Source organism: Mirounga angustirostris, unplaced genomic scaffold (genome assembly GCF_029215605.1).
Source record: "Mirounga angustirostris isolate CCGP_5_RB_7025 unplaced genomic scaffold, mMirAng1.0.hap1 SCAF_11, whole genome shotgun sequence".
Lineage (NCBI taxonomy): Eukaryota > Metazoa > Chordata > Mammalia > Carnivora > Phocidae > Mirounga > Mirounga angustirostris.
Window position 1 is genome coordinate 42,337,992 of NW_026991719.1, and position 16,023 is coordinate 42,354,014.

The window sequence follows — 16,023 nt, forward strand, 5'->3', positions numbered from 1 at the left end:
TCTCTCTCCAGTTAGATATCCCTTTCCCTGAGCTCAGTCCCATAGCTGGGAGTCTCTCCTCCGCATGTCAGGCTTCGCTGTGCCTCAGGGCTGGGAGGAGGGGGTCCCCGGCCCGCCGTCAGAACTCGGGCGCCGGGCGGGGGTTTCTAATTAGGCTAGGTGGCGGCAGTAGCAACCGGCCTTTCGGCGTGGGCACAGGGTACCTCCTCCGTACCCAGTTCCATTACGCACATCCCAGTCACTTCCCGCCCCTCCCTGCCCCAGGGAGGAGCCAGGGAGGGGGTTAAAGGGAATGAATGAATGAGGTAACGAGTCACCCCCGTGCTCCGCCTCCTGGCCTTGCCGCCCAGCGGGTCTCCCAGTTCTCCAGTTGGGGCGCGGAAAGGAAATGGCGAGAAAGCTGGGTCTGAAGAATACGAGGCGGGTAGGTAGGGGGAGGGCTCGCTGTGAAGTATAGGGGTCCTAGTCGGGCCCCTTGGGGTTTGAGGACAGGGCTCCACAAAGGCCTGGGAAGGGGAGCGGCTAGTGGACCAGAATTAGAACCGAACCCTAGAAAGACCGGGCCTTCGCCCGCCAGTAGTGGGGCAGTGGGCAGGGCTACTCGGAGCGGGACTTAGAATGATCGACAAGGGAGGCTGCACGGAGGCTGCAGCTTGGCATAACCCGGCTGGAGGGACCTAAAGTGATGGGGTGACTTGAACGGCAGGTCCATCCAGCAGGTCAGGGGCGGAGCTTCCTTTCGCCGCCTCTCCCCCACCTCTCCTTCTTCCTCCCCCCTCCAAAGAAAAAAGACACACTGAGAAATCAGAGCCGGGTGGACTAGGTGGTTGAGGAGTTTATTTAGGGGAGGAGAATTAATCCTATTTGTTCTTCCTCGGGGAGGTCTTCAAACAATACCGAAGGGCTAGGAAAAGGGGGGGGGGCGTCTGGAGGAGAGGGGGAGGGACCACAGCCAGACAAAATGGCATACACAATCACAGGCACTACCGACGTCACAGACACAGCGGAGGGTGCAGGAGAGGGACTCCAGACCGGGCCTCCGGCCACCCTGGGGCGGGCGCGGGTGTGGACGGAGGGAGGAGGCAAGGAAAGGGGAGGGAGGGGTGGGCCGGCCCCACAGACCCGTTGGCTCTGTCCTCTGACTACCTAGCTGTCCCATCACGCGGGGGTGGGCAAGGGTGTGGGGGGTGTTTCTCTCTGGATCCCACCCCTCACCTTCCAAGCCTTACCTCTCAGCTCCTCCCAGGCCACCTCAGCCCTCAGCTTTGACTAGGGATATTCCCCCCTCCACTGCCAAACCCGCCTACTTTAAAACACTTTTTTCACTGCTCCATTGGGGTGAGCTGCCCCTTCTGAAACCACCATGAACACCCGCTCTACGCCCCGCCCTGTCTAGAACCCAGACCACGACCTCATGTCAAACTTGGCCCATTCCTGAATCCCACTTCTTGCCTTGCACAAGATCTGCCCCCGCTTAGAATCAAACTCAGGCTCCTGAATATTCCTAGCTACACCCCTTCCGTGCACTCTGGTCCCAATCCAAGACCCGCCCACTCTGGAGCCTCACCCCCTGCCTGGTTCAGGCCCCACCCCTCTAGAACCCAGTCCCCAGGTCCCAGGTCACACCCCTTCCATAAAACCCTGTCCTATTCCAAACCCTGCCCACTTTTGGGCCCCGACCCCTGCCTCACTCAAAGCTCCACCCATTCTAGAACCACGCCCTCAGCCTCCTTCCAAGCCCTGCTCCAGAATGCTCTAGGGCACCCCTCTTCCTTAGACTCTAGTTCCAGTATGTCTGGAACCCAAACCCCTTGCTTACTAGTCCTCTCCACCCCAGAGCTCCTCTACAAGTCCACCTTGGGTCAAGTCCCCCAGTTTGCCTTTCTCTCCTCTCAGGGTTGAATTTCCCCTAATGGCCCCTGTTCAGGCATTGCTGGAGGAGTCAAGGCCAGTTGGGAGAAGGGAAGGGAGAGAGGGGAGAGAGTCTGAAGTCACACCGACCCTCCCCACACAGCTGAGACCTGTCTTTTCCCTGTCCCCCTTTCAGAGTGCCCCAACCTCAGGGCACAGGGCCAGGGAACAGAGAGGGGCCAAGGGATGCAAGGGAAGGGGTGGGGTTAGGAGAGGGGCCCACTCAAGGTCAGGCCCCTAATGCATGAGGGGTGTGGAGTGGGGGCAGGGCTCAGACAGATAAATAGATATTTATATATAATATATATATATATAAACAGCAAAGAGAATTAGAGTCTCCTGGCTTGAGGGGCGGAGACCTGGGGTATAGGGGTGGAAAGGGGGGCAGGGCTTCTGAGCTCTTGCCCACCCATGGGGTCCTCCCGGGCCGCACTGACCTGTGGAGACAAAAGACACAGAAAGGAGAGGGGGTCCAGACGTAGGTTGTGCCCTTAGGGAGGGGGGCTGGGCTGCTATGCTTCCACCTTGGCTTTACCCCCTGCCTGCCATGCCTTTTCTTCCTTCCTTCTTCATTTATAGTCCTCGGGTCAGCTTCATCCCAGCTGCCCCTACCGCGAAGACAGACCTTTCGCCCACTAGATTAAGTACCAAAGACATTATGGTCCCCCCTCCCCCAACCCAAAAATGTCCATTAACATGTACTGTTCTAGCCTTTGGTGATACACTGTATTGGGCAAAACAAAGCTCCTTATCTTTGTGGTGCTTGCCTTGTGACAGAGAAGACAGACTTCAAACAATAACAAAAATATGTAAGTGAGTTATCTATCCTCACAGTAGCCTTACAAGGTAGGACATCAGGTGATAGTAAGTGCAATGTAAAAACAAAAGGTAGACCAGGGTGAGGGGGATTAGGAGTGCCAGTAGAGGAAGAAATGTAGCTGTGGTAAGTAGGGTTGTCAGAGAAGACCTCATTTAAGAAGTGATATTGGAATAGAGTTAAGGAGGTGAGGGAATGAGACATGCAGATAACTGGGATGAAGAACATTCCAGGCAGGGGAACAGCCAGTGCAAAGGCCCTGGGGTAGAGCCATGTCTAGTGTGTTTGAGGAACAGCAAGAAGGTCAGTGGGGCTCCAGTGGAGTGAGCAAGGGACAGTGGTAGGAGGTGATGTCAGAGAGGTCAGTAATGGGGTCATAAAGGGCCCTGTGGACTAGGTTGTGAGGACATCAGCTTTGACTCTGGATGAGGTGTAAGTCACGGGAAGATTTTGAGCAGAGAAGCATAAAATGAGAGTAAAGTGTCTCATGTCGTTTCTATTATTTCCTCAATAAATGTTTCTTAACATTAGTAGGGCTCTAAGTGATGTGTGTACAGCATGAATAAGTCATGGTCACGTCCTGTGGTTTAGAGGAAGAGACAGTCAATAAACATATAAACTAATAATTACAGACTGTGGTAAGAAAAACACGGGGTACTATAAGAGAGATAAGAAAGGGGACTTTAAGAAGCTGGCCAGGTAAGATTATCAGTGTGTGTGGGTGGAAAACTCCAGGGGGAAAGCAAGTACCAAGGCCCTGAATTTGGCTTGTGCCTGGAATGCAGTTGGGGGTGGGGAGTGGGAGGAGGTGGGAGGTCAGAGAAGGGACAGGTGACGCTTGGCGTCATGCCTGGTGAGGGCTTTGGCTTTTAAGGTGAGTGAGATGGGTGCCCAGGCAAGGCTGTGAGCACAGGAGGGCCGTGTCCAGATTTAGGATTTAACAGGATCCTTCCCAATGCTGTGAGTAGAACAGAATGGGGATGCGGGTAGAAAGCTGTGAAGATGTCCAGCGGAGAGGACAGTGAGACGTGGAAGATTATGGATATATTTTGAAGGTAAGAGTCAACAGGAGTTTTTGATTAATTAGACGTGAAATACCTAATAAACTCCTCCCTGCCCTTTTCCACCCTGGCCAAGTGCCAGAAGCTACCTCCACCCACGTGTTGCCATCCCCCTGCCCCTTCCTATTTCCCTCCCTCATAGGTGAGGAAATCACACTTCTCTTTTGAGGCCCAGCAAGAAGGCCTGCAAGGCTTTCCATTGCTTCCGCCCGCCCCCTTCCTTCCGTGAAATTCCACACCACCTCTCTCACCACACGGGTTGGGGAGAGATGGCAGATCGATCACCTCCTCCGGGATTGGTGAGCTTGTCTGACCTTCATGACCCCTTTACCCTCACCATCTATTGGCCTTATTGGAACATACTGGCTTACTAATCACTTCTAAGGCCCACCTCCTCTTCCCTTCGTGGATTCCTGCACTACGCAAGTCCCCCTGCCATTCCCTTCTTTCATTGGTTGCTCTGCCCGCTTTTCTCTCCCCTCCCTTCCCTCAGGGAGGCGCTACTACTTCTCTCCCATTGGCTTTTCATTCTGCCCATCTTCAAGCACCACTCTCTTGCTCTCCATTTGTTGGCTAGTTTTTCGTCCTTCGCATGTAGCTCCGCCTCTCTATTGGCGCCTTCAAACCTCCACCCCGTGCCTACGTACCATTTACTCTTGACTCTTATTGGCTCACTGACCCGCCCGTCTCCCTTCCTGTACCCTCCTTGGCCGCGCCGCCCGCCCGTCACTCACCAGACTACATCTGATTGGAGAAGGAGGTGGGCGCACCCTGAGGGCCATAGCCTTGCTGCCCGTAGTCTCCCTGAGGCCCGTAGCCGCCGCCACCGCCGCCGGCGGGCTGCCCGTAGTCGGGCTGGTAGCCGCCCTGGGGCCCGTAGGAGTCCTGGGGCCCGTACCCGCCGGGGCCCTGCCCGTAGCCCGCCTCGCCATAGGCGTCCCCGGGCGCTGGTTGCTTCTCGGGGGCGCCGGGGGGTGCGCGCATGAATGGGGCAGCCCAGCCTGTCTCCTTGAACACGAACCACAGGTTGCCGACCCAGAGCACCAGGTTCAGGAAACCGAACACCTGCGGGGAGACAAAGCCTGGCTGTCGTCCTGCGCATTGAGTTGGCCCCGGGGGACGTCGAGGCCGCCTGCGTCGATCATAGATCCGTGGCCTCCCGAAGGGTGGTGGTAATAAAACCCGGACCCTCTAGAGTCCTGGCGCATGAACGCAAATGTGCAGAAAATTCACCTGGGGTAGGGGGCATGGGCCGTGTTAGAATTCAGACTCTCGAGGATGTTGACATCTATCACTGTGACATACACACATTTATACATGTATAAAATATAATATAAATTTGTAATAGGGTAAAATGTTCAGCATAAATTTTCATTATGTATGTAGATATACCACTAACAGATGCACATATACACATGTATATACGCATATACAAAGTATATAAATATATGCTTTTATATTGAAACAAATATATGGAGCTTAAATATATACAATATAATTCAATTTTGGGACAGGAAGTAATATCTCCTCTTTACAGTTGAGGAAACTGAGGCCCAGAGAGGCTAATGTGCTCAATGTCTCACACCCAGCAAGTGACAGAAAAAAAGTTGGTATCTTAGTATCTGTAACACTTGTATACAACTTACCACATGCCAGGCCCTTTTCTAAGCACTTTGTATGTTACTAGTTCACTGAATACTCAACTTTGGAGCAGGACCTCTTAGCAGTTTTCAATTTACATGCTCAGACTGAGGTGGAGAGGTTGAGTAACTAGTTTGAGGTCCCAGAGTTGCAGGTGGCGGAGCTGGGATTGAAGCTCAGACAGTCTGACTCTGGCCAGTAGGGGGAGTCCAAGTGGGAAACATTTCAAGTTATTCTTCATTTTGCATACTGTATAAGGACATTGAGGTCCCAAGACGGTACTGAGTTGCCAGAGGTTCTCCACGACTAGGCTGGGCCTGGGATCCAGATCTCCCAAACCTAATCGGACAGACAGTCTCATATTCCCCTCCCGGGGACTATTTGTTTTAATTGCTATCTTACCCTTCAAGGCCCTGTTGTTGGCATGCCTCCTCCAGGGAGCCCTCTTGGATCACCTTTGAATTCTCCCCTCATTCTATTCTCTCCACCAATCCCCAGGCCAGACTGTGAGTTTCCCAGCCTCCCTCCCCACCTGGCCCAGCGGTCCAGCCACCTTCCCAGGGCTTACCACTGAAGTGTTGAGGCCAGAGGTCACAGGGTCCCTCAGCTCCTTGCATGTATTCCCCGCCTGGTGGCAGACAGACATCCCTTTGATAATGTTCTCTGGGTCAGTGGCCATCTTCACGTCTGACAGCCCCTTGGCCCACGCTGATGAGCTAACCAGCCACATGAAGGCGAACACTGCCGTGGCCAGGAAGTCCTAGGACAGGCAGGGGAGAGGCAGATGGCACTGTGAGTGGGCTGCTTCATGTCATGCTGCAGGGCCTCCTCAGATCACAGGCTTTCTTGGGAGAGGGAGGCCCTGCAGAAAAGCCCTGTCTCTTCCCTGCCTTTTCAGCTCTGAAGCCCCCAATACTCACTTGAAGGTGAGCATTCCTAGCTTGGGCGTGTGTGTGTGTGTGTGTGTGTGTGTGTGTGTGTGTGTGTGAGAGAGAGAGAGAGAGAGAGAGTGTGAATGTGTGCGTGCACGTGTGTGTCTTTGACACAGAGGATGTGGGAGTGTAATTGTGTGGGGGTGGGGATTTTGTGGGATGGTTTCCGAATCTGTGAAAATAGCGTCTTTCTACTTTCATCTGAATGTAGGAATTTATGTCATTTTGTGTCTGGGATGAGGGTGTATGAGTACAGCTGTGTAGGAATCAATGTGTCTGGGTGGGCATGATGACAAGCATGACTGTCACGGTGAACCTCTGTGCACCTTCCTTTGATCTAGACTGCGTGGTGGTGTGCGAGGTGGCAGGTTTCCAGAGGTGGGCCTGTCTGGGATTCTGTGTGGGCTCTGAGTGTGTCCCTGTCATTCTATGGTTCGGTTTCTTTGATGCTCACAGCGGCGACAGCGGTAACATCTGTGGCTCTTATGCTGACTGCCGGCATGTGGGGCTGTCTAGGGTTTGGGAGTGGCCTATGAACATGGCCGTGTCCCTGAGGCTCCATGTCCGCCCCCCCGCCCCCGGGCGCTGCACTTGAGTGGCTGTGGGGGGCTCACCATCATGGGTCCTTTGTTGTTCTCTCGGTACTTATTCTGCAGGAAGATGTAGGTGGCCAGAGCCCCCATGGAGTACAGAAAGGCAAACACAGCTACGGTGACAAAGAATTCGGCTGATGAGGAGTAGTCTCCCACCAGGAAGATTTTCTCAGTGTCCCCTCGGCAGGTGGGTGCATCAAAGTACACTTGGTGCAGCCTGTGGAGAGACATGGCAGGTGTGGGCCAGACCCTAAGAACACCCACCATCCCCCCTGCCCAGTCATGGGTTCCCCAGATTCTGACAAGGTCCCAGGAAGAAAGAGGAGGAAATAACCATTCACAGAGCACCTACTGTATACCAGTCACATTTTACTGATTGTTCACAGCATCCTGGTGAAATAGGTCTCATTCAACCCTTACTCCAACCCAGGCACTTTGACCTCTTGGTTATTTGTAGAATGTACCAGGCACCCTCCCACCTCAGGATCTTTGCACTGGGATGCCCTTCTCCTATACATTACTCCCTTCATGTCCTTCAAGTTTTGCTCAACTTTCACCTCAGTGAGGCCTTTCCTGATCTCAGTATTAAAATCAAATGGAACCATTCCCTCCCAGTGCTCCTTAGCCCCCTTCCTAGCTCTGTTTTTCTCTGTAGCAGTGATACCCCATGCATCTGACATATCATGTGTTTTACTTTTTTCCTGGATTTTTCCTGTAATTAAAAGAGGGCTGGGCTTTTTCATTTGTTGCGTTCACTGCTGTATCCCTAGGACCTGGAACAGTGCTGCCACATAGTAGGTGCTCAATAGATGTTCATCAAATGAAATGTACAGAGGCTCAGAGAAGTGCATTAACTTGCCTAAGGTCACACAGCTGGGGAGAGAATGGCACAGTTGGGCTCTGAACACTGTGTCTTCCCCTACATCCTGTTGACTCTTCTCCCTACCCCACTTCAGGTCCCCAAGAGAAAAGAAACGTATGCATAGCAGAGGAGAGCACAGAGACTACAGAACAGAAGACAGACAGACAGACAGGAGGGTAGGAGGGATCCTGGAGCACACAGAATGGATGTACATATGTGAGGTGGGGAGGCGCAGGTTGGGAAGGTGTCCTGGGACTAAGGCCTTTCCTGCGGTGTAATGGAGGTCATAGGGAGAAAATGCGTGTAGGGAGAAGGTCTGGGGTGGGGTCCCTAGACCTCTGGCCTCAGACTGGGGGGCAGGATCCTGAGACTGAGCAAATGGTGCTAGTCCCCTTGTGTGGCAAAGGTCCTGAGGGAAGGGGCTTACACTTACAGATCACCTACAAGGCACTTTAGCTAATTGCCTCATTTAATGACCCTCCCCCCGCCACTTCTCTAAAGCAGGCATTAGTATATCCATTTTACAGATGACCAGAGGCTCAGCAGGGTTGTGTTAAGTTGCCCAAGGTTGTACCGCTGCTAAATGACAGAGTGAAGAGTTTAATCTGGGTAAGTTTCTGGGTTCCTAGTAGGCTGAGTTGGGAGAGGGGGTGTCTGATGGGAAATGGGGGGCCCTTGGGGGTTATCAGGGCAGTGGGGGGTCGGTCAAGGGGACCAGGGCAAAGACTTTTTCCCCCAGGAGACTTGTGGGTAAAAGGCAGATCTTCACGACTGGAGGTCCTAGGTATGGGAGCTCCTGAGGAGTCCACAAGTTTTTGTGGCCTTCTGGATTCCCAAAGGACTCCCAGCAGTATCCCATGCTGCCAGCTCCCCTCCTCCCCGAAACTCTGTTCCCTGGCTTCTGTGAACCAGTGGATCCCTGCTCCCCACTGCCCCTCAGGCCACACCTCCCTGGTGCCGCTTTTTCTTTCAACCATTGCTCAGGGTCTGTCCTGGATTTTCCTCTCTCCACTCTTCCCTCTCCCCCCTGGGTGATCCCCTGAGCCTACATTTATCCTTAGTGCTCGGAAGTGCCCAATTTCCAACTCAATCCCTGACCTCTTTCCTGAGTCCCTTAAACTTGTTTATTTTCTTTATTGTGACAAGCCCTGGTGGAGCGCTCATCGTGTGCCCTGCACTGTGCTAAGCACTTTACAAGTATTAATTCAGTTGCTATGCTTCATAACCTTGTAAGGGGTATAATTATCCCCTTTTACCGACGAGGAAATTGAGACCTGGAGCAGTTACGTGATTTGTCCTAGGAGTGGAGGAACCTCAGAAGCCTCTACTGAAATTGTGTCTTTGGGTCTCTGTCTTCCCACTCCCCAGGAGGGAAGCATCATTGCGAGGGCAGTGACCTTGCCTGTTTGTGCTCGTCCTCATGTTCCTAGCACCTGGCACACAGTATGAGTCCAGTAAATATCAGAATTGCTTAGCTGGGTTTAATCATTCCCTATAGCTAATCAGACCCCTTCGTTATTCTCTGGGATAAAACCCTGCACGAGGACCCCCTCTTTGAATTTCTCCCAGTCTGCAATCATCTTTTTTATTAATTTATTTGTTAAAATGTTGGCTCCATGACGCTAGGGAGCTTGGTCTGTTGTTGTTTTTTTTTTTCCCCCTGTTATGTCCCCAGCACTTTGAGCAGAAACTGGCACACAGTAGGTTCTCCAAAAAAACGTATATGGAGGGCGCCTGAGTGGCTCAGTTGGTTAAGCGACTGCCTTCGGCTCAGGTCATGATCCTGGAGTCCCGGGATCGAGTCCCGCATCGGGCTCCCTGCTCAGCAGGGAGTCTGCTTCTCCCTCTGACCCTCCTCCCTCTCATGCTCTCTGTCTCTCATTCTCTCTCTCAAATAAATAAATAAAATCTTTAAAAAAAGAATCTTTAAAAAAAAAAACGTATATGGAATGAATGAATGGGAATTAAATAATATTGGCTGACATAATTGAGCAACTAGTGCTCTAAGGCTATTTATCCGTATATACTTCTACTTTTGAATCTTGTTTATTGCTGGTCTCCTGCCCCTCCCCATTCACTAGAACACAGCCAGAGGGCAACAGCCTATGCCTGTCTTGCTCACCAGATGTCCTAGATGTCCAGAGCAGTGCCAGGCACAAGGTAGGTGCTCAGTGCATGCGCAGTGACCTGAGCCAGTGTGGTCTCCTGAGGTGGGGGCTGAACAGGAGCCACCAGGGAGGCAGTGTTGGCCAGTCTTACCCCACCCCTACCCTCTCTCTGGGGATCCCCCCCCCCGGGTGGGCTGGGGTGGGGGGGCGCACCTGAAGGGGTACTCGAATTCAACCTCGATGCTGAGGTCACTCTCTGACTTGTTGGCACACTCCACACTCAGCCGGAGCTCCCCGGAGTAGCTGCCACACGTGGCAAAGGCGAAGATTGCAAAGACCTTGGGCAGCAGGGACGGGGGCGGTCACGGTGAGCCTGTGCACATGTGGGCTGGGCTGCCCTCCCCTGGACAGACCGGGGCCCAGCACAAGCAGCAGCAGATGGACCAGCCCCCACCCCCACCCCCTAATCAGGGCTCCTCAGCTCCAAGGACAAGCTGATTACAGGGGTGTGGCTGTCTCTTCCAGTCTTTCTCTCAATGTCTCTGTCTCCACCTCTCAGTGCTCTGACCCCCCTCCTTCTCTCTTTTATCTCAGTCTCTTTATTTCTCTGTCTCTCTGTGTATTTCTGCCTGTCTTCTGTTGTTCTCTGTGTCTCTATTTCTCTTGGTATTTGTTTCTCTGTCTTTCTCAGATGTCTCTTTGTCTCTGTATCTCTGTTTCACTCTCCGCCTCTGACTCTCTAGTATCGATATAGGTCTCTGTCTGTCTCTTTTTTCTCTGGCTCCATCTGTGTAAATGTATGTCTCTCCCTCTGTGTGTTTCCGTCCTTGGTCTGTTTGTATCTATCTCCCTGCTCTGTCTCTGACTTGGTCTCTGTATCATGCTCTCTCTGTCTCCCTTGTGCATCTCTTTTTCTCTGTGTATCAGTTTCTCCTTTCCTCTCTCCTCTGAGTATCTCTCTTTCTCTGTTTCTGTCTCTCCCCCATCCCATTTTTTTTTCCTGCCACTCTTCCTGTGTCTATTTCTCTTGGCATCTCTGTTCTCTGTGCATCTCTGTCTCCCTTTTTCTTTGTCTCTTTCTGCTTGTCTCCACTCTCTTTCATCTCTCTGTCTTTTCTTCTCGGTATTTCCATCTCTGTCTCCATCATTCCCTGTCTCTCATTCTCTCAGTCTCTTTCACTGTTTCTGGATTTCTTTGGCTTTGCATCTTTTCCGCAGCAACCAGCTTCAGGCTCCACCTCCCCTGCCCCTCTCTCACCTCAAGGGAGGAGATAGGACGTCACATTCTTCCACCTCACAACGGGGGTACCCTTGGTCTTACATGACGTCACATCACAGCCCATCTATTCTCTGGCCCCGGCCCCTTGGGACCTCACCCTGGATCCCAATTCTTCCAACCCCTTCCACCCCCACCCACCCACCCACCCATCCATCCATTCCTTGCTCCCCACCCCTACTCTTCCAGACTCCACCACCTCCTTCTCTCTCCCCATGGCCCCGACCACACTCACCCATTGCAGCACCTTCACGAAGCCAAGGGGCTCCTTGACCACCCGGAACTGACCCCCGGCCACCAGCTGAGGAGAGAAACGGTGGCGAGGGGGTGGGATTGTTGGGGATGGAAAGGGAGATGAGGGGCAAGGCCACCAGGTGATGACCCCTGGGACTAGGGCATGTGATCTCCGGGAGTGAGTGATGTTGGGAGAGGGGGTGGGAAGGAGAAAGTGACACTTCAGGGAAGGTGTGAGCACAGAGTCTCTGAGAGAAGACCCTCGGGGTTCAGGACTGAAGGGGAGGTCTGGGGAGATGGTGAGGTTGATGGCAGAGGGTTGTTGGGGTGAGGAAGATGGGGATGGGGTTCGGACTAATTAGGGAAGGGGAGAAGGTCTGAAACAGTAAAGGTGAGTCAGATGGCGAAGGGGATCAGGTGGAGAGAGTGAGGAAGGAGTCGGGGTTCATTAGGGTGGGGGAGGGGGTCTTGGGTGGTGAAGGTGAGTCATAACAGGAGGGTCAGTTTGGCTAGGGTGGGGGAGGGGTCTGCAGCGGTAAAGGTGAGACAGATGGTGGTGGGGGGGGTCTGAAGTGATGAGGATGGGGAGGGGTTTGTACTGGTTAGAGAGAGGGTGAGGTTCTGAGGTGGTGAAGAAGAGTGAGATGGCAGAGAGGGTATGGGCTGATTAAGGTGGAGGAGGGCTGGGACATGGCTTCACTGGATATGCATTGGGGGAGGGGAGACTAGGGGTTTTGGAGAGGCAAAGTCGGATCGTGTCCCTTGGTCTGCTCTGGGGGAAGGGGTGGTCATCTACTGGGGTACCTTTCCTGGGAGGGGCAGGTGTCAGCCCTCCCCCTCCCCCACGCCTTCTGTCGCTCTATTTCCTAGCTCATCTACCAGCAACCCCCATCTTCCTTCCACTCTTCCTCCTCTCCCCCTCCCCGTTGCCCCTACTCTAGCCCCAAGACCCCTCTTCCTCTCCTCATGATCGCCGGTAAGGAACCGGGCTTCTGGCGGACCCCGCTGCGGCAGTGAGGACGGCCCTCGCTGCGGCAAAGGGCGCGCTTCTTCTTTTCTCCACCTCCCCCTTCCTCCCTCGCCTGCCTCAGACCCCAGCCCCAGTGCCGGGGACCGAGTGTCCGCTGCCAGGACCCTGGCCACCACCTCTCAGAGTCGCCTGATCCGTGGCGATCCGGGCGGGGAGGCCGGGCAGCGGCGGGCTCTGTCCTCGGTGCTGGAACGCGTACCTGATTCACCACGTCCATGTCTGCCAGCAGCTGCATCAGCAATGCGGGGGGCGGGAGGCGCCTGCTAACAAGGGCGGGCGCGGGGCGCGGCGGGGGCGGCGCGCGATCGTCGGAACAGCCAGGCGGCCGCGGCTCCGCCCCTCGCGCCCCCGCCCCACTCGCGGCGCGCGCCTGCACACCGCGGGCCGACCCGAAATCTCGCCGGCCGCCATTCCAGCCCTAAAGCTGGAGCCGCGAGAGCGCTCTGGGAAGATCGGTGTCTCGGAAAACACATCTAGAGGTCTGGGGAGAGGAGGACCGTTCGGTCCCACGGTACGGCGTTTTTGCCACTTTACGGAGTTTGTTGACTGTGTTCCTTACAACAGCCCTCTGTGGTAGGGACTATTAGCCCCGTTTTTACGGATGAGGAAAATGAATCCCCAGAGAGGTGAAGCTGCTTGCACAAGGTCGCCCCGCTAGTAATTGGCAGTGCCCAAAGTCTCAGCGATTTAAACATAGTTCAAGGTCTTAAAAACCCCTCCCTCCTCCTCCAACCATCTCCCCTATTTCTCTCTTTCCTTTTAGTCAAATTTTTGCCTGCTCCAACTCTACCCTTTACGTCCTGTTTATTCCTCAGCCTTCTTTTAATTGGACTTTCCCTCCTTCATGCCACTGAAACTAGGCCCACAAGGTCAATGGCGAGTGCCGTGTTGCAAAATCCAGTGGATAAATACAATTGGAGTTTAAGATGGTCAACCTCATTTATGCTAAAAGAAATGCCTATAAAAACTAAGATACTGGTTTTCATCTTTGAGGGTGGTGAATATAAAAGTTTGCTTAAGTTCAGTATTGGCAGGTTGGCCAGAAACAGGCATTCCCATAAATTACCAGTGGAAGTTAGATCGGAATAACCTATGTAGAGGGCAATTTGGCAAAATCCAGCAAACTAACAAATCCATATACTGTTCAGCTCAGCATTTATACTTCTAGGAACTTATCTGACAGATTCATACATGTGCTAAAAGATGTATGTATAAGATGATTCACTGCAGTGCTGTTTATAATATGAAAGAGTGGACATTCCCTAAGTGCTCATTACTAGTGGCCCATTTAAGTAAAATCCGATAGAGCCACAAAGTGGAGTACTATGCAGCTGTCATTAATACTAATATGGAGGGGCACCTGGGTGGCTCAGTTGGTTAAGCATCTGCCTTCGGCTCAGGTCATGATCTCAGGGTCCTGGGATCCAGCTCCACATCGGGATCCCTGCTCAGAGAGCTTGCTTCTCCCTCTCCCTCTGCCTACCGCTCCCCCTGCTTGTGCGTGCGTGCATGCCCATGTGCGCTCTCTCTGTCAAATAAATAAATAAATAAAATCTTTTAAAAAATACTAATATGGAGCCTTGGAATGATCACCAAGATAGTTAAGTAAGACATGCAAGATGCCAAACTGTGTGGGAATTGTGTGGAAAGAAAAGGAAAGGATTATATCCTAGTTATATAGAGAATGGCTAACATTTTAAATTGTCGCTGTTCCATGTCAAGCACTGTTGGGAGAGCTTCAATGTATCACTCATTGAAATCCTCACAGCAACCCTATAAAGCAGGTACTACTACCATCCTCATCTTACATCTTTTTTTTAAAGATTTTATTTATTTGACAGAGAGAGAGAGCGAGCACAAGCAGGGGGAGCGGCAGGCAGAGGGAGAGGGAGAAGCAGACTCCCCACAGAGCAGGGAGCCCAATGTGGAGCTCGATCCCAGAACCCTGGGATCATGACCTGAGCCAAAGGCAGTTGCTCAACCAACTGAGCCACCCAGGCACCCAGCACCTGTTCTTCTTCTTTTTTAAGATTTTATTTATTTATTTGACACAGAGAGAGGGAACACAAGCAGAGGGAGTGGGAGAGGGAGAAGCAGGCTTCCCCCTGAGCAGGGACCCCAATGCAGGGCTCGATCCCAGGACCCTGGGATCATGACCCGAGCCAAAGGCAGACGCTTAACAACTGAGCCACCCAGGCGCCCCAGCACCTGTTCTTTTTTTTTATATATAGTTTTTTTTTTAAGATTTTATTTATTTATTTATTTGAGAGAGCGAGAATGAGCAAGAGAGAGAGAGCACATGAGATGGGGGAGGGTCAGAGGGAGAAGCAGACTCCCTGCTGAGCAGGGAGCCCCGATGCAGGACTCAATCCCAGGACTCCAGGTTCATGATCTGAGCCGAAGGCAGTCACTTAACCAACTGAGCCACCCAGGCGCCCCAGCACCTGTTATTCTTAACCACTGTGCTAACTTACCAGTACAGCATCCTATACATGTATAAAATACATCTGATAACACTGGTTGCCTCTAGAAGGAAGGGAGAATTTCTGCTTTATACCTCTCTTTGCCTTTTGAATTTTTTAAAAAAGATTTTCTTTATTTGTCAGAGAGAGAGAGAGAGACAGAGCACAAGCAGGGGGAGCAGCAGGCAGAGGGAGAAGCAGGCTCCCCACTGAGCAAGGAGCCCAGAACCCTGGGATCATGACCCGAGCCGAAAGCAGTTGCCCAAGTGACTGAGCCACCCGGGCTTCCCCTTTTGAATTTTCTTAAAAGTATATTTGTTTATTTAATCTCTATACCCCACATGGGGCTCAAACTCATGACCCTGAGATCAAGAGTCACATGCTCATCCAACTGAGCCAGCCGGGTGCCACATGTACCTTTTGAATTTTGAACCATCTGGATGTATACCTATTTGTTAAACATCCCCATACACACACACCCTCGAATTTGCACAAATATGTAATGGATACCTCCCAGTTAGTGCCTTTTTGGCAAAAGAGCTTGGGTTTCGACATTCAATCGCTTGATTTTGAATCCCACCTTTAATATTTATTCCTGTATGACTTTGGACATGTAAAATAGTTTAACATGGTACCTATAGGGTTGCCGCACTGATTAAACAAGATAATCACTGTTATGCACTTAGCACAGAGCCAAATAAATGGTTCATTCTACTTCCTACACATCTCTGGAATCCACTAATTTCTCACCATCTCCTCTGCCACCTCCCCTGGCTAAGGCAACCATGGTTCCTGCCAATTTTAGCATCTCCAGTCTCTTCCCCCTCCCTTCTGTTTTCAGCACAGCCGTCAGAGCATCCATTTAAAATGCAGTTAACTATGTCACCACCCTGCTCAAATCTCTCCCATGGCTCCCCACTGCTTTTAGGAAAAGTCGCAGGGTTTAGAGACTTGGCATTGAAGGGTGTGTGTCATCTGGCCCCAGGTGGCCTCTCCCACCTCATCTCTCAACAGTCTCCCTCACTCTCTCTGTTCTGCCCATGACTTGCTGTGCCCACAATGCACCAGCCTAGCCACCACAAGCCTTTGTTTTCAA

The 16,023-nt window shown here is 52.3% G+C and overlaps 1 protein-coding gene across 1 annotated transcript; it reads right to left on the reverse strand.

The window, feature by feature from the left end:
- Positions 1-810: 810 nt before the first annotated feature.
- On the reverse strand, positions 811-12,734 carry SYP (synaptophysin). The gene is made up of 7 exons (XM_045877850.2): positions 12,665-12,734; positions 11,437-11,502; positions 10,139-10,263; positions 6,977-7,172; positions 5,999-6,190; positions 4,524-4,854; positions 811-2,348 (listed from the first exon to the last, which is right to left on the reverse strand). Exons 1-6 carry the CDS (start codon positions 12,698-12,700, stop codon positions 4,528-4,530), a joined length of 942 nt encoding a protein of 313 aa, XP_045733806.1. The 5' UTR covers positions 12,701-12,734; the 3' UTR covers positions 811-2,348; positions 4,524-4,527.
- Positions 12,735-16,023: the final 3,289 nt, after the last annotated feature.

What these genes read in the sequence shown, in the direction of transcription:
- SYP (XM_045877850.2), bottom strand. Translation starts at nt 12,700, where the DNA reads ATGCAGCTGCTGGCAGACATGGACGTGGTGAATCAG. An exon ending in GAATTCGAGTACCCCTTCAG is followed by an intron (nt 7,173 to 10,138) that starts GTGCGCCCCCCC and finishes GTCTCTCCACAG; the next exon opens with GCTGCACCAAGTGTACTTTG. An exon ending in ACAACAAAGGACCCATGATG is followed by an intron (nt 6,191 to 6,976) that starts GTGAGCCCCCCA and finishes TGCCTGTCCTAG; the next exon opens with GACTTCCTGGCCACGGCAGT.